At 45.7% G+C, this 18,774-nt stretch overlaps 1 protein-coding gene across 4 annotated transcripts in view; it reads left to right on the top strand.

Annotated features, from left to right (window-relative positions):
* Nucleotides 1–16,622, top strand: part of atp8a2 (ATPase phospholipid transporting 8A2) — an 890,601-nt gene extending 873,979 nt beyond the window's left edge. For all 4 annotated transcript variants that reach the window (XM_072476889.1, XM_072476890.1, XM_072476891.1 and 1 more), the window contains one exon: nucleotides 13,193–16,622. In XM_072476889.1, coding sequence (XP_072332990.1) covers nucleotides 13,193–13,290 — 98 coding nt within the window. In that variant the 3' untranslated portion in view covers nucleotides 13,291–16,622. The remainder of the gene's footprint in view (nucleotides 1–13,192) is intronic.
* The last annotated feature ends 2,152 nt before the right edge of the window (nucleotides 16,623–18,774 follow it).

The following is an 18,774-nucleotide window of genomic DNA, read 5'->3' as shown; positions in this document are numbered from 1 at the left end:
GTGGTTCAGTGATCCTGGTTCCATATGGGGACAAATGGAGGTGAGCTCCTGCATGGTTTCTGGCCTTGGTGCAACATTGTTGCCTTTCTCTCTGGTAAGGTTTTCCCTGAATCCAGTGGTGGTGTCCACATTTGGAATTTGGAAGCTGTTCAGGCAGCATTTTAAGCTCTGTTCCCTGTCTTCGCTAACCCCCATCTGCAATAACCACCTTTTCCTACCAGTGGGTTTGGACTAGACGTTTTAGTCATGGGAGGGGAAGGGTTTGGATAGTTTTGGACACCTATTTATGGAGGGGAGGTTTGCCAGTTTTAAGGAGCTGACTGAGAAATTCCAACTGCTTGGTTCCAACCTTTCAGATTTGCAATTGTTCGCACAAGGCTTTTCCCTCCTTTCCCTTGGCACCTCCCTCTTGCCTGTTGAAGATTATTTTGTCTTTGGCCGGGTCTAGTGGGGGGACTATTTTGGGCATGCATGGCTATATTCTCTCGGTGGAGTCATCTCTGTTGAGTGAGGTGAGGGCGAAATGGGAGTGGGAGTTGGGTCTGGATATGAGATATGGATTGAACCCCTTCACAGGTCCCTTGAGAGGGGGCGGTGGCATAGTGGTATTGTCACTGAACTAGTAATCCAGAGGAGTCTGGGGTCCCAGGTTCAATCCCGCCACTGCAGATGGTGAAATTTGAATTCAATAAAAATCTGCATCCTTACTTGGTCTGGCCTATATGTGACTCCAGACCCACAGCAATGTGGTTGACTCTTAACTGCCCCTCAAGGAAAATTAGGGATGGCAATAAATGCTGGCCCAGCCAGCAACGCTCATGCCCCATGAACAAATTTTTTTTAAAAATGTCTTCATATGCTTGGCTTAGTCTGATCCAATTAAGGTGCTGCACAGGGCGCATCTGACCAAAGTGAGGATGAGTGGATTTTTCTCTGGGGTGGAGGACAAGTGCGAGCGTTGCTGTCTGGGGCCAGCTAACCATACTCATGTTGTGGTCTTGCCCAAGTTGGTACGCTTTTGGGCATATTTCTTCAACACCATGTCAGAGATACTCCATGTTGATTTGGATCCATGTCCACTGGTGGCCATATTTGGGGTATCCGACTCGTCGGTGCTTCAGTTGGGGTGAAGACGGATGTCCTCACCTTCACCTTGTTGATAGCCCGGAGAAGAGTTCTGCTTGGGTGGAGGTCTCCTTCGCCCAGTCCCTCGGCTTGATTGGGTGACCTCAAGTATTTCTTACAATTGGGGAAGGTTAATTACACCATTAGATGGCAGCCATTCATTTCATATTTTAAGGAACTAGTCACCGTCAGCTGTTAGGAGGTTTAGTTTCGTTTTTGGAGGGTTAAGTTTAAGTGTTTTCGTCCGTGTGGAGTTTGCACATTCTCCCCATGTTTGCGTGGGTTTCGCCCCCACAACCCAAAGATGTGAAGGCTAGGTGGATTGGCCATGCTAAATTGCCCGTTAATAAGAAAAAATGAATTGGGTACTCTTTTAAAAAAATAAAAATAAAAATATTTAAATGTGCTTTTTCTTGTTAGTCTCGTTTAAAAAAAAAAAAAAAAAAAATTTTTAAATATATTTTATTAAAGTTTTTCGATCAAACAAAAACAAAATTTTTCCATTTTACAACTTTGTAATAATATATACATTGATCATTTTTTAAATAAATAATATGCTAACTAACGGCAACTGCCAACAACAAAATAAGAAACAACAGAAATAGTAACTAAAATAGTAACTTCGTAAAATCTAATATAAATAACTAATATATAAGCACACACATAAAACTCCTGAGGACCCAAATGAGTCCTCCCCCCCCCCCCCTCCCCCCTGGGTTGCTGCTGCTACCTTTCCTATTTTCCCTTATCGCTCTGCAAGATAGTCGAGGAACGGTTGCCACCGCCTGGTGAACCCTTGAGCCGAACCTCTTAGTGCGAACTTTATCCGCTCCAATTTTATGAACCCTGCCATGTCGTTTATCCAGGCCTCCACGCCCGGGGGTTTAGCTTCTTTCCACATGAGTAGAATCCTTCGCCGGGCTACTAGGGACGCAAAGGCCAAAACATCGGCCTCTCTCGCCTCCTGCACTCCCGGCTCATCTGCAACCTCAAATATAGCCAACCCCCAGCCTGGTTCGACCCGGACCCCCACCACCTTTGAAATCACTTTTGCCACACCCACCCAGAACCCATGCAATACCGGACATGACCAAAACATGTGGGTGTGGTTCGCCGGGCTTCCCGCGCATCTCCCGCACCTATCCTCCACTCCAAAAAATCTACTCAGCCTTGCTCCAGTCATATGCGCCCTGTGTAGAACCTTGAATTGTATCAGGCTGAGCCTGGCACACGAGGACGAAGAGTTTACCCTACTTAGGGCATCTCCCCACAGACCCTCCTCAATCTCTTCCCCCAGCTCCTCCTCCCATTTTCCCTTCAGCTCCTCTACCATCGTCTCCCATTTCCCTATATATATCTGACACCCTACCATCACCCACCCATGCCCCCGAAATCACTCTGTCCTGGATCTCTTGCGCCGGGAGCTGCGGAAATTCCCTCACCTGTTGCCTCACAAATGCCCTCACTTGCATATAGCGAAATGCATTCCCAGGTGACAACCCATATTTTTCTGTCAGTGCTCCCAGACTCGCGAACGTCCTGTCTAAGAACAAGTCCTTCAATTTTGCAATTCCTGCTCGCTGCCAAGATTTAAATCCCCCATCTATCTTTCCCGGGACGAACCTATGGTTGTTCCTTATCGGGGACCACACTGAGGCACCCGTCACTCCCTTATGTCGTCTCCACTGCCCCCAAATTTTCAGAGTTGCCACCACCACTGGGTTTGTGGTGTATTTTTTCGGGGAGAACGGTAAAGACACCGTCACCAGTGCTTTTAGGCTAGTTCCCCTACAGGACGCCATCTCCAGTCTTTTCCACGCCGCTCCTTCCCCTTCCCTCATCCACTTACATATCATTGACACGTTGGCGGCCTAATAATAATCACTTAGACTCGGCAGTGCCAGTCCCCCTCTGTCCCTACTGCGCTGCAGGAACCCCCTCTTTACTCTTGGGGTCTTTCCAGCCCACACAAAACTCATAATACTCTTGTCCACCTTCTTAAAAAAGGCCTTTGTAATCAGTACAGGGAGGCACTGGAACACAAAAAGAAACCTCGGAGGAACCACCATTTTAATCGCCTGCACCCTGCCCGCCAATGACAGGGGCGCCATGTCCCACCTCCTAAAGTCCTCTTCCATCTGCTTTACCAGTCGTGCCAAGTTAAGCTTATGCAAGGTTCCTCAGTTCCTGGCCACCTGGATCCCTAAATACCAGAAATCCCTTGTTACCCTCCTCAACGGTAAATCATCTATTCCCCTGCCCTGTTCCCCGGGTGCATCACAAACTGTTCACTCTTCCCCATATTCAATTTATATCCTGAAAATTCTGCAAACTCCCTGACTGTCTGCATTATCTCAGGCATCCCCTCCACTGGGTCCGTGACATACAACAACAAATCATCCGCGTATAATGACACCCGATGCTCTTCTCCTCCTCTAAGTACCCCCCTCCACTTCCTAGAGCCCCTCAGCGCTATGGCCAGTGGCTCAATTGCCAACGCAAACAGTAACAGGGACAGGGGACATCCCTGCCTTGTACCCCTATATAGTCGGAAGTGGTCCGATCGTTGCCTATTTGTAATCACACTTGCCACCGGGGCCCTGTATAGGAGCTGAACCCATTTAATGAACCCCTCTCCAAATCCAAATCTCCTCAGTACTTCCCACAGGTAGTCCCACTCCACTCTATCAAATGCTTTCTCTGCATCCATCGCCACCACTATCTCCGCCTCCCCCTCCGGTGGGGGCATCATCATCACCCCCAGCAACCTCCGTATATTAGCATTCAATTGTCTCCCTTTATCAAACCCCGTTTGATCATCACGCACCCCCCCCCCCCCCGGGACACAGTCCTCTATCCTCGTCGCCATCACCTTGGCCAAAAGCTTGGCATCCACGTTCAAGAGGGAAATAGCCTGTATGACCCGCACTGCAGCGGGTCTTTGTCTCTTTTCAAGATCAGCGATATCGTCGCCTCCGACATCGTCGGGGGTAGTGTCCCCCTTTCCCTAGCCTCATTAAAGGTTCTCGTCAGAAGTGGGGCCAGCAGGTCCACGTATTTCCTATAGAACTCCACCGGGAACCCATCCGGTCCCAGGGCCTTCCCTGCCTGCATGTCCCAATTCCTTTTACCACCTCCTCCACCTCAATCTGCGCTCCCAGTCCTGTCATCTCCTGTTCCTCAACCTTCGGGAACTCCAGCTGGTCTAGGAAACGCATCATTCCCTCTTTCCCTTCCGGGGGTTGAGCCTTATTAGCCTCTCGTAAAATACCTTAAACACCCCGTTCACCCTCTCCGCTCCCCGTTCCATCTTTCCCTCCTCGTCCCGAACCCCTCCGATCTCTGTTAGTCTCGTTTTTTAATTGTGTAACTTTGTTTAATTTTTTTTGCATGATTTTGTTTATTTTTTTTATTAAACATTTTTTAAAATGTATTTCTGGTTAGCAGCAAACATCAAAAACCTTGGACCTTCTATATAATTCAGTACCATTGGGTGCATTTTCCTACTGACCCATTGGAGCTGCATTGAACTGCATTGATTAGGCTTTTGGGTATTCTTTCCATTTCGTTAGATTGTAATTTTTTTCTTTACTGTGTTTGATAATTCACAAATGTTAACCTCTGATGCTAAATGCAAATTCCAGACTGTTTGCAGAGAGGCCATTTAGTTTTAAGTTAGAATCAAGAAGGAAGAAAAACAGTAATAGGTGCAAGCTTGTGCCCTGCTATTTAAGATTCAGGAAGGGGAAAGAGTTGCATAGTTCCTCTGGAAGGTTTTCTAAGGAATAGACATCCCTCAAGATTTCCCACACCTGACCTCACTAATGACATTTGAAGGATAGCTTCATTGAAATAATGAATACTAAACTAAAGTTGCATAATGTATCTTTATTCTGCATTCATTCAGGATATCCATTTCAAATAGCCCATAGCATCACAGCATGATACATATCAGTTTACATCCTGTATAGGTCTAAGGCCAAGACGCTAGGCCTGTCCAAACCTTGAGCAAGTCTCTAACCTGTAATACTGACACCTCTAAATGACTGATGGTAAAAGAAGGCATACATATTTCAACAGCACAGACACACATGTATTCTACTTTGATACAAAAAATGCATTCTCTCTCTGATGTGAGGTAATTAAGTAATTTAGTTAGTAGTTTGCTGCACTCATATATTCCTGCAGATGATGACTGAGAATTGTTGTTTGTGCGCACTGTTTGAAACACTTGGTTATTGATACCAGAAATCAGTGTGAGGCAAATTGAGTAAAACAACTATAAAGCGTGCAAATGTTCTTTATCTGGTCAGGGATGTAAGACATTTGGAGGGGGGATCGGGAAGGAAAGGCTATTTATGTACTTTAAAACTAAAAAAAAAAATTTAGAGTATCCAATTCATTTTTTCCAATTAAGGGGCAATTTTAGCGTGGCCAATTCACCTACCCTGCGCATCTTTGGGTTGTGGGGGCGAAACCCATGCAAACGTGGGGAGACTGTGCAAACTCCACACAGACAGTGACCCAGAGCCGGTATCGAACCTGGGACCTCGGCGCGGTGAGACAGCAGTGCTAACCACTGTGCCAACGTGCTGCCCATGCTTTAAAACTTGAGTAGAATTTCATAGCTTAGCAACCTTTTGATTCTGAGATACATTTATTCTACATTATAGATTCTCATTATGTTGCAGTATCTGAGAACCAGCTCCAAAGCTGTATTGCAAAAAGAGATGTAGAAAAATCCCTATTTCTATTGTTGCGAGTTCTTTCCTTTACTCTTTTCTCTGTCCTTTCTGTGGCTCTGTTCCAATCATGGCAATCAGTGAATTTGCCCTTCTTTCTATGTTATCTATGTCCTAAGCTTGAAGGGTTGGGCAGGTGAGTTGTTGGAGGTTTGTGTGCTCTCTCTGACGCTCTCTCACTTCTGCGTGCTACCAACAAAGTCTCTTGATATGTTGGGTGTCTTCTCAATAAACCTCCATTTTGGTTGGCCACAAGCCAGGACTCCCATAAATCGTCGCTGAAGGGATGTTGTAACAACATCCCTGAAGCGCTTCCGCAGTCCTGGGAATCTCCTGCCATGACCAAGTTCGAAATAGAGCAGTTGCTTCGGCGCTTTGTATCAGGCATATGAACAACATGTGCCACCTGGTGGAGTTGGTTTTGAGTGATTTGTGCCTTGATGTGGGCATGGTGGTTTGGGAGAGGATGCTGTTGTTGGATTTGGGAGATTTTGCAACGGTGATAGTGTTTCTCCAGTGCTTTAAGGTGCCTGTTGTGGAGTGTCCAAGTCTCCAAAGCATAAAAAAGCATGGGAATTACTGCTGTCCAGTAAACCATAACCGTATGGGGCGAAATCCACGCAAATCTTCTATGATAATGGAACTAAATACGGGGAGAATGTGCAAACTCCACACGGACAGTGTCGCAGAGCCGAGATCGAACCTTGGACTTTGGCGCCGTGAGACAGCAATGCTAACCACTGCGCCACCGTGCTGCCCTAGTTCAGCACCTTTGAGTTAGGGACAGGAGATCAAGGATGTTGATGGTTATCAGTGACTAGTCATCCCTAAAGCAAAGGCTTGCATCTAGAAAGCACATTATTACAAGTTTTAGAAGCATCCCAAATGTCTTTGTATGCTCTTAATTACTTTGAAATTAATATTGTGTTGGTGGACACGACAGTCAATTTGCAAATAGAAAGATTCCACATTGATCAGATCAATTACTATTTAATTTATGTTTGTCTGTCGGTTAAAGGAAGAATGTTGGTGGATTGAGTGCTCCTACTTGAACAAATGCATAATTAGACACGGCCCTAGTTTCATCCATTAAATGACATTTCCAACAATGTAACAATCCCTCAACACTGCACTGAAGCTTCAACCTACCTTTTCTGCAGAAGCCTAGAGGGTGGATTGACCTCTCAATCCTTGAGCAAGATGATGGTTACTACCTAAACCAAGCTAATGCTGCTGGAAAATGCAAGTAATTTAGGACAGAATCAGCCAGGTAGACTATCAACACTCACTCACTCTTATGTGAAGAGTGACCTCCAAATGAGACACCAGAGACTGTCTAGGCAGCATGGGAACTATGCCACTGCATTTGTTACCACTCACAGGTGAAGGGAGAAGAGCAAAGAAAATAATAAATTAAGGAAAACAGTAACATGGAAGTTGGAAAAGGAAATGTGCTGCACAGTAAAGAGAAAAGTCCTGTTTATAAAAAATTACATTTGTAGGAACAAGAGCAGGCTGTTTAGATCTCTAGCCTGGGTTTTCCCATTTGATTAGATCACAAACACCTTCTCACCAGATTTAAGGGCAGCACGGTAGCACAAGTGGCTAGCACGGTGGCTTCACAACGCCAGGGTCCCAGGTTCGATTCCCTGCTGGGTCACTGTGCGGAGTCTGCACGTTCTCCCTGAGTCTGCGTGGGTTTCCTCCGGGAGAACCGGGTTCCTCCCACAGTCCAAGGACGTGCAGGTTAGGTGGATTGGTCATGCTAAATTGCCCTTAGTGTCCAAAAAGGTTAGGAGGGGTTATTGGGTTACAGGGATAAGGTGGAAGTGGGCCGAATGGCCTTCTTCTGCACTGTATGTTCTATGTTCCTTACTGAGATGTGGGGCGGGATTCTCCCTTCTGGGGACAAAGTCCCCATGCCCGCCGGAAAACGGGCGAGAATCACTCCGAACTTTTTCCTCGAAGGTCCGGGGTGATTCTCCATTTTCCAGGGGGCTAACAGAGCCCCGGCGTGCGTCCCGCAGCTCTGCCTGCCGGCGGTGCCCTGCTAGCCAGACCGTGTGGCCGCTGCAACATGGCGGAGCCACACAGTGGGCCCGTGCGGAGGAAGATAGGTCCTTCCCAGATCGCGATGGCCCACCAATCGGTGTCCCCCGATCTTGTGCCTTGCCACCGCTGAAGCCCCCCCGGGATCAGATACCCCCTGCCCCCCCACCAGGACCGCCACAGCGGCCGCGGGTCCCAGCTCCCGCCGGATGGTACCACATGTACACCACGCCGGCGGGAGTTCGGCCGGTTGACCGCAGAGAATCGCCGCGGGGGCCTGTTCCAACGGCCCCAATCGGCGCCACATCGACCGCGGGACTGGCGGGTCAGCGGAGAATCGCGGGAGCGCTGTCGTGCCGGATTTCCGGCGTGAACAGCTATTCTCCGCCCCTGCGCCGGGCACGATTCCGGCGCGGAGGGTGGGAGAATCCCGCCCATCGCATCCATTATCCCATTCATTACATGGCTAAACATGGGGTATAGTATTGTTTCCAGTTTGGTTAAATCAGCAAAAGAAACCTTAAGTTTAGGCATAACTTATCCATTTCTGTTAATTTTTTTTTTTGAGTTTACAACCAAATTATTATTGACCAAAGCCCACTGGAATTGAGGCTTAGAAGATGAAACCACTGTTGGTAAACTGACATTGTTAACGAGCTGGCACTGTTGCTGCCAGATGTCATATGGACATCAAAATCAGACATATTGTTTGGCCAGGGGCCAGGTGACTAGCTTAGCTTTCCCATACAAGCCAACAGCACACCTAGCACTTGTTAGCTTTTGTAACATTTTCCTCTGCCACATATAAAGTAGCTGGCTTCCTTAGAAACTGCCCCACAATGTACGCAGTTGATTTGAAAAGCATATAGAGCCTAAGAATGACATAATAACAGGAGAGGATTGGTAGGCTCAAACAAGCCTTTCCTTCCTTTATAATTCAACCCCCTCTCAACAAAGTTTATACAACACCTTGACCATAGTAAAACATTCCAAGGCACTTCACAGGAGCATTATCGAACAATAATTTGACACTGAGTCACATAAGGTTAAAGATGTAGGTTTTAATGAAAAGAGAAAGGCCAATAGGCAGAAAGGAATTCCACAATTTGGGGCATGGTCAATTGAAGGCATGGCCATTAATGTTGGAGCAATGAAAATTAGGAGAGACCAGAATTGGAGGAACACTGATATCTTGGAAGCTCTTAGGGCTAGAGGAGGTTACATAGATGGGTAGCGGCGAGGGCATGGAGGGAATTGAAACAAGGATAAAAAGTTTAAAACTGAGACATTGTCAGACAGGTAGCTAATTTGGGTTAATGAGCAAAGGGACTGCTGTGTGCTCTGTTTCACAGAGACATGGCTCACCCCCGCCTCACCGGACTGTGCCATACAACCTGAAGGCATCTCAATTCACCTGGCGGACCGCACGGCATCATCAGGCAAAGCGAAGGGTGGAGGGGTTTGCCTCCTCATCAACTCCTCCTGGTGCTTGGATGTGGCGACCCTGGTGACCTACTGCTCCCCAGACCTGGAATACCTGACCGTGAAGTGCCGCCCATATTATCTTCCACGTGAGTTCACTTCAGCCATTATCACAGCGGTCAAATCCCACCCCAGGCAGAAGTGAGGAAGGCATTGGACGAACTATACACAGTTATAAACAACTATGAAACAGAACACCCGGAGGCCTTGTTCATCGTGGCCGGAGACTTCAACAAGGCCAACCTCAAGAGTGTACTGCCAAAATTCCACCAGCACATCTCCTGTCCCACCAGGGGCGACAACACTCTTGACCACTGCTACTCAAAAATCAAGGGCGCCTACCGTTCCATCCCCTGACTGCACTTTGGGAAATCAGACCATAAGACGGTGCTCCTTCTCCCAGCATACAAGCAGAAACTCAAGCGGGAGAATCCAGCTAAGAAGGTTGTGCAGTGCTGGTCCTAGGAGACAGAAGAGCTCTTACGTGACTGCTTAGAGACAGTGGACTGGTCTGTATTTAAGAACTCAGCGACCAACTTAAATGAGTATGCCACCACTGTCACAAACTTCATCAGCAAATGTGTGGACGACTGCGTGCCAAAGAAAGCAGTACGTACGTTCCCCAGCAGGAAACCATGGCTCAATCACGAGATTGACTCCCTACTGAAGGACAGATCTGAGGCGTTTAAGACTGACGATCCTGACCTATACAAGAAATCCAGGTACGACCTCCGCAAAGCCACCCGAGATGCCAAGAGAGAATATCAAACCAAGCTAGAGTCACAGACAGACTCTCGGCGGTTGTGGCAAGGACTAAACAACATAACGGGCTACAAAGTGAAGCCGAACAATATCTCTGGCAGCAGCGCACCCCTCCCCGATGAACTCAATGTATTCTATGCTCGGTTCGAGCAGGTAACCAGCAATCCGCTGTCGAGTGCCCCAGCAGCCCATAATTCACCCATACCCACCATCACAGCTTCCGAAGTCAGATTTGTCTTCCTGAAAGTGAACCCTCGGAAGGCGACGGGCCCGGACGGGATCCCTGGTCGTGCACTGAGAGCCTGCACGGACCAGCTGGCAGAGGTATTCGCGGACATCTTTAATCTGTCCCTACTCCACTCTGAGGTCCCCACCTGCTTCAAGAAGACCACCATCATACCGGTACCAAAGAAGAACCAGGCAACGTGCCTCAATGACTACCGTCCAGTGGCCCTGACTTCAGTCGTAATTAAGTGCTTCGAGAGGTTGGTCATGAAGCGCATCACCTTCATACTCCCAGAACGCCTTGATCCACTGCAATTCGCATACCACTGCAACCGGTCCACATCAGATGACATTTCCCTGGCCCTACACTCATCCCTAGAGCATCTCGAAAACAAAGGACTCCTACATCAGACTCCTATTTATTGACTACAGCTCCGCCTTCAACACCATAATCCCAGCCATGCTCATATCAAAGCTCCAAAACCTAGGACTTGGCTCCCCACTCTGCAAATGGATCCTCGATTTTCTGACCAGCAGACCACAATCAGTAAGAATGAACAACAACACCTCCTCCACAATAGTCCTCAACACCGGGGCCCCGCAAGGCTGCTTACTTAGCCCCCTACTCTACTCCCTGTACACACAAGACCGCCTGGCAAAACTTGGTTCCAACTCCATCTACAAGTTTGCTGACGATACGACCGTAGTGGGCCGGATCTCGAATAACGACGAGTCAGAATACAGGAGGGAGATAGAGAACCTAGTGGCGTGGTGCAGCGACAACAATCTCTCCCTCAATGCCAGCAAAACTAAAGAGCTGATCATTGACTTCAGGAAGCAAAGTACTGTACACACCCCTGTCAGCATCAGCGGGGCTGAGGTGGAGATGGTTAGCAGTTTCAAATTCCTAGGGGTGCACATTTCCAAAAATCTGTCCTGGTCCACCCGCGTCGACGCTACCACCAAGAAAGCACAATAGCGCCTATACTTCCTCAGGAAACTAAGGAAATTCGGCATGTCCACATTAACCCTTACTAACTTTTACAGATGCACCATAGAAAGCATCCTATCGGGCTGCATCACAGCCTGGTATGGCAACTGCTCGGCCCAGGACTGCAAGAAACTTCAGAGAGTCGTGAACACCGCCCAGTCCATCACACGAACCTGCCTCCCATCCATTGACTCCATCTACACCTCCCGCTGCCTGGGGAAAGCAGGCAGCGTAATCAAAGATCCCTCCCACCCGGCTTACTCGCTCTTCCAACATCTTCCATCGGGCAGGAGATACAGAAGTCTGAGAACATGCACAAACAGACTCAAAAACAGCTTCTTCCCCACTGTCACCAGACTCCTAAATGACCCTCTTATGGACTGACCTCATTAACACTACACCCTGTATGCTTCATCCAATGCCAGTGCTTATGTAGTTACATTGTATATGTTGTGTTGCCCTATTATGTATTTTCTTTTCTTCCCTTTTCTTCCCGTGTACTTAATGATCTGTTGAGCTGCTTGCAGAAAAATACTTTTCACTGTACCTCGGTACATGTGACAATAAACAAATCCAATCCAAAGGGGTGAAGAGTGAACAGAACATAGTGCAGGTTAGGTTCTGGACAGCAGACCTCTGGATGTTTATGGACAGAATTTTGTTGTCCCTGGGCAGCAGGTTTGCCATCAAGCGAGCCTGTAATCGTCCCAGGGTCGCCTGTCGGCCCCATACCAGTTTGCAAATTTACAGGGGTGGCGAGGCCATAGGAAGCCAGCCTGACTGAGCCCCGAACTGGCAGGTGGAGTTCAAGGGCCCATGTAGAGCCCAGCAGAGATGGAAGCCTCATGGACCCTCTTGCCACATTGGACCAACCTTCCTCCACTCCTCCCCGCCTTGCAATTACTTGGACCTCCAGGACTTAGAATCTGAAGATTGTTTGTATTTCCTGTCCTTGCCACTTGCTGGGACTACAGAGCTGAGATGGGGCCTTCACCTTGGCGCTAAATGGCTGCAGGGCTGCAGTGATTGACAAGCATGTGTTCCCAGCCAAATCTTATGGCGGTGGAGTGGGAAACCCACCATCCAAAAAATTCTGTCCTCTAAAGTACAAGAGGGGTAGCAAGAGGCATGGATGAGACTTTCAGTAGCAAATAAGCTGAGGCAAGGTTGGAGATGTGCAGTGTTGTGTAAATGGTAATAGGCCGACTTGCTGATGGAGCGGACTTTGCGTCGGAATCTCAGTTTGGAGTCAAATAGGATGCCAAGGTTGGGAATAATCTGGTTCGCTCTCAGTCAGTAGCTAGGGCCATGGATAGAATCAATGTCCAGGGAAATGAATTTGTTTGGGATACCTAAGACAATAGCTGTCAGCACATTCCTCCATCCCCTGTCTCTTCATAAATGCCTCTTCTGCCTGGTTTGTTTCTTCCATTAAACAGTAGGAAAGAAGTTGCTTGACACTGCTTTTTCAACGCTCTTTCTATAATCTTGAACATTGCAATTCGATCACATTTTGTTTCCAGAAAACATTATTGAACACATATTCATTAAACTTTCTTTATACCTTAAACTCTTGGCCTTTTGAATCATCTCTTCTCATGAAATACATCCTACCTCAGTATATGTGGATGTAGGACATTAGATTGCTGCAGCAACCAATGTAGTATGTTGCTATATAAATCAAGAAGGATCCATTAATTAGACCTGCAAGTGGTTTCACAACAATAATAATTTTTATTAGTGTCACAAGTAGGCTATACGAATATACTATTAGATATTTAGATCAATCGTGTTTAATAACTCTGTTCTATTTCAGATGGCTATGCGTTTTCTCAAGAGGAACATGGTGTGGTTTCACAGAGTGAAATGATCCGGTCGTATGACACCACCAAACAGAAGGTTGCTGCAGATTGAACACCACTTCCTTCCTCCCGTATTGGACTAATGGAAATTTTTATCAGACATTTGAGCATGCTGACAAAAAATAGTGGCAGCCAAACTAATGGATTCCTCATTTCTGTGGCCTTAGCCTACTAGCTTGACTTACATTAATTCTCGCACTGACTTCTGAGATCTAATGCTGTATCTAAAACTATTACTGTGTTGCTGTTCTGGTCAGACTTTAATGATGTAAAATTGTAGGTGCTTGTGAGAAATAATTGTTTAAAACAGTACTGTATCTTATATGGAACAGAATCAAACTGCCAACACTGCCCCCCCCCCCCCTCCCCCTCCCCATACAGTCAAACACATTAATGAGTTAATTTTACTTGAACTTAAGATGGTGGATGAGGCAATTGTATATTTAACTCATTTGACCCACATAAGCTGAAGATTGTTCTACGTATGCCTCAGGTAGTTCAATATCTTGGGAAAGGTTGTGAGTGCATTTATTCTCCCAGTGGAAGTCACTGCCTGCGTGAGATCTTGTGATTGTTGTAACTTGCAAGCCCAAAAGCAACTTGACAATTTGAAATAAAAAGATGACATCAGAGCTATTCAACCATACCTGAAGGAGGCTATCAAAATGAGTAAGCATCTGGGACTCTCTTTTTGAACGATTTGGAGTTGTGGTGGATTTGTTTAATGCTTTTGTAGTATTCTCATGTATTATAACATTCCCCAACAATGTTTCCATATAGCATTCTAATTACTAAATACAGAAAAATCCATTTGTCATAGACAAGTAATTTGGTGGTTCAGCAAGTTAATGTGCTGGAATTGGAGTGGTACAATGCAAATCTCCACCCACAGTTCTTTATGCAATAATCACCTGATTTCAGCTTCCCTCTCAGTGAGAGACTTAAAGGGTGCTTCCTCACATGGCATAAGCACCAATGTAGGCTGCTGGCTCACCTAGCCAGTCACAGGACTCCAAGCCAGAGATTTTGCAGTAGGTTACAATTTGCAGTAGCTTCCAGTTCACCCAGCCCAGTCTGTGACCTGGGGAGACCATGAGTGAAGAAGAAAATGAATATTACAATTTTTTCTCCGAAGTATGGAACTCCCTTAGAATTTTGGTTCAGCGATCAACTGAAGCAAGGCAAAAGAAATCCTGTCTGTGCCATAGTTGGTGTCTGCAGTTTTTTTTTTCATTAGTTGAAAGGGCATTCAGATATAGGCCAGGTAAAATCTACATTGTATAAGAATTATCAAAATGTGCAAATGTTAAAGCAAGGAAGGTTACACAATTTACATTGTCTGCACAATGTCTTTTCATCACATTAACAATTTTTCTATTTAATATAATAATATGGTGACCACTTTTGTTTCACATTAACCATGGCTTTGAAAATCTCTTGTGTATAGAGAATTGCAATTTCCTCATCTGAATACAAGGGGCCACTACGAGCTGGTCCACTGACAAATTCTGGATATGTTACTTATCAGCAGATTAAATCGTGCATTTTGTGTGTCATTTCTAAATTTGGTCTGTTTAAGTATCCTTTTGGATGCAACTTTGTAAATTGTGTCTGCGGAATGGAGTGATGCTTTGGAGAGTAACATTAAATTAATTCCCTGTAGAGCAGCGGGGCTTCCATAGATCTGCATATTTTTCTAGCAGTGCTCCAGTTTCCCTTGTCCTGTTAATGTTCAATGGTACTTTTAATACAATAAATAAATTGCAGTGGTTCTTTCCATCACTTGGAGCAAATTCCTATTAACTTTTAACTGCTTGACAGTGGTGTTCATGGATGCTGTAGATAATAATTTAAGAGTTTTTGGAACAGTGTGGACCTGCTTATGTTACACAGAAAAAGTTGCCAATAAACATTTTATAAGCTGTATCCCTGTTTTGGGTTTTCTCCTGTTTTCAAATCGCAGCTTAAATATTTCTCCAAGAGAAACTTAGACTTATATTTGTTTCATTGTTGAATGTTTTAAATAAGCACCTGTTGCCGATTTTAAATGCTAACATAACTGTCATACATTTTAGGCCAAAGTAACAGAGAAAATATTATCTTTAGAGCCCTGTGTTCTATGCTCTTCTGTAAACTATAGAATGGCATATTTCAAAGTCTGAGTCAGACTGAGAGATCCTTTTAAAATGGCCATGGTGGGACAGAGAAGATCCAGCATCTAAATTTATCTTCATATCAAAATGTTCCTCCCCTCCTTTCAATGGTATGGCCAAGAAAGAGAACTCTCTATGTGTCTCAGGCCATGAACTTGCAATTCTTAACACTGTTGGAACAACATGCTGTGTCAGCAAGCCTCCCAATTCTTGAATAAATGATTCATGTCCAACTGATGTTTACCCTTGCCTTGCCAATATTCTCCTCTCCGCCACTCTTGTAGATGTTGTCCATTTGTTGAAATCTAGTTCCACTCATTGTTTTTGTCATCTGGTATCTCACGCATGTCTAGTTTTTCATGCACGAGCCAGGCAATGACTAAACTATTCAATCATAGGAGTATGGCACCCACAATTGAACCCATTCTCACGCACCACTACATGTGTATTTTCATTGAGTGGTTTCTTTGTGAACCCAGGGTATTGAAGCTAATTGATGAACCCTACTGCTACCCTAGCCTAACCCGATTCGCAGTAAAATCAGGAATCAAAACAGGGCCCTTCCAAATGTAATAATCTTTATTATCGGCACAAGTAGGCTTACATCAACACTGCAATGAAGTTACTTTGAAAATCCTCTAGTCGCCACACTCTGGCGCCTGTTCGGGTACAATGAGGGAGAATTCGGAATGTCCAATTCACCTAACAGCACGTCTTTCTGGACTTGTGGGAGGAAACCGCAGCACCTGGAGGAAACCCACGCAGACATGGGGAGAACGTGCAGACTCTGCACAGACAGTGTCCCAAGCTGGGAATCGAACCTGGAACCCTGGCGCTGTGAAGCAACAGTGGTAACCACTATGCTACCGTGCCGCCCAATAATACATTAATTACCGTCTCACTGGATAATACTCTGATCCACCAGCACAGCACCAAGCAAATATAAACAATTTAGAATCTGTAAAGTTGCATGTGATGAAGTATGCATTTTAGCTTTGTGAAAATTATTTTCTACTGTAATTCACATAATGCGAATTCAGTATTATTGCTTGGTGTATGTAACCAGATGCATGTCCAGAATAAACTCTGAAATATTTTGATCAAAAGGAAGATTTACAAAATATATGCTCTTGTATTTCAATTAGTAATTGTTAGACTGTTGTAATCTGTATATTTCATGTAGAAAAAAATACCTGCATAAAGTTGATGGGCCAAATGGCCTTTTCCTATGTGTAAGTGGTTCTATATTTACAAGGCACAGTACACCATATCAAACTGCAAATCACCTTGTACCTTTGAGTCCTGTGAAACATCAGTGACATTAAGAGAGTGTCGAGCTGTCGACTCAGCCCCTTACCAGGTTGATACCATAATTTACTGCCGTCACTGTCAATTTAGACTTACTGCTTAACTCTTCAAGTTTAATTCATTAGTATAACCACAATCGATGTTTAAATCTCTTGTGACTTCTACACAATCATAGAATAGTTACAGCACAGAAGACAATTTGGACCATTGTGTATATGCTGGCCTTCTGAAATAGCAAATGTCAGTATTTATTAGAATATTTTTCAAACTTTTTCATGGTTCAGCTGATGTATCGTTGCCGTTCAGCACTGGTCCACACAAAATCGGGGGATCGCCCAGGCCATCGGGGGCCCCTGGGTGGCTAAGAATAGTGCAGGGTGGCCCCCTGACCTGCCACTTGGAATGCAGGCACCTTGACACTACCAGGTGCCCAGGCAGGGTGGCACTGCCAAGGATCAGGGCCCAATGGGGCCACCCCATGAAAGGAGGGTGGAGGGGGTATGACGGGTGGGGGGCTGCAGGGCACGTAAGGGGACTGAAAGATTGGGGGGGTGACAGGTGGGGATCCTGGAATGGGGGGCCTGTAAGAGGATGTGGGGGAGCCTAAAGAGATGGGCGCCCAGGGACCCGATAACAGGGTGTCCTCACTTGGGGGTGTGGAGTAATGTCCATGTGTGTATGGGGTGACGTTGCCCATAGGTGGTGGGTGTGGTGGCCACACAAGCTCACTAAGAGATCGGGCACCCTTTCAAAATGGCGGCCTGATCTCTGAGTTTAGCTCCCCAATGATGAAAAAATTCCAAGTGTGGGCTAAACCAGTGAGAAACTCCCCAGGGCCATTAGATAGCGATGGGGAACTCACAGGCAGAGCTGGCGGGAAACTCCCAGCAAAGCCTGCCACAAATGACACTTGGAAACTTTTCCGTTTAATCGCGCTCAGCATTTTTCTTGTTAAATGTGCCCTTGTTGATGTCAATCCACAAGTAGTTGTGTTTCAGATGGAACACATGACTTTTCACAGATGAAAATGACTAAAAATTTCACATGGTGAAAATCAAGGTTAGAAGAATGCCCAAGCATTCTAATAAGTTTGATTTTAGACGTTCCTAACCTTAAAAGAAAAGCCTGCTTGAACTGACAACTGGAAAAGATCGATTTAAAACTGGGCTATTTATCCTTGTGAACAAAGCCAACTTAGTTCAATCTAATAGGAATAACCTTTGAAAACTGCTTTTTAATTGACCAAACCTTTCAAATGTGGAATATCACCTAACCAGCCCAGATAAAATGGTGATTACCCACTACATCCAGGATTTCCAGTCATATGGGTCACAAAATATGTCCTTGAATGATTTGTCACTAAAGGAAACTCATTAGAGGATCTAAAAATCAAAAGAGGGACAAACATCCTGTAGGCCATACCCGAGCTTGCAAACTTTCTCAACATGGCAGATCCACCTGATTAGGAAATGCCCCATCAGACCCAGTTTTCACTCGGCGGCGGCAGACGTAAAATAGAATTGGGCCCACTGGCCCCTGGAAGCAAATCAGCCGCAGCCACAGTGGTGGCCAAGTGCCGAGACAGGCTGGTTAAAAGGCCCACCTTAGTTATTTGGGACTTCATCCCAGTTGTTTGTTTTAGGCCCTCTAGCCCTCGCTTCACTTCTCGTATCTGAGTTCTCCCCATTTTGCAACCTCCTGTTTAGGGGCTGTTTAGCACAGGGCTAAATCGCTGGCTTTGAAGGCAGGCCAGCAGCACGGTTCGATTCCCGTAACAGCCTCCCCGAACAGGTGCCGGAATGTGGCGACTAGGGGCTTTTCACAGTAACTTCATTTTGAAGCCTACTCGTGACAATAAGCGATTTTCATTTCATTTCATTTTCCTTCACAACTCAGGGGAAATCTGAACCAATGTCTCAATTTAAATGTGAGAGAAGAAATTCTGTGCCAACTGTTTATTATGAAAATGTAATTTTGTTTATCAAAAAATACACAAATGACCTTTGGAATATTACAGACGTGTCTGTATCTTAGTCTGTGTATATTTTGCACAAATAAAATGTGTACAACATTAG

The sequence above is a fragment of the Scyliorhinus torazame genome, chromosome 15 (assembly GCF_047496885.1).
Source record: "Scyliorhinus torazame isolate Kashiwa2021f chromosome 15, sScyTor2.1, whole genome shotgun sequence".
Taxonomy (NCBI): domain Eukaryota; kingdom Metazoa; phylum Chordata; class Chondrichthyes; order Carcharhiniformes; family Scyliorhinidae; genus Scyliorhinus; species Scyliorhinus torazame.
This window is presented reverse-complemented; position numbering and strand designations above follow the sequence as displayed.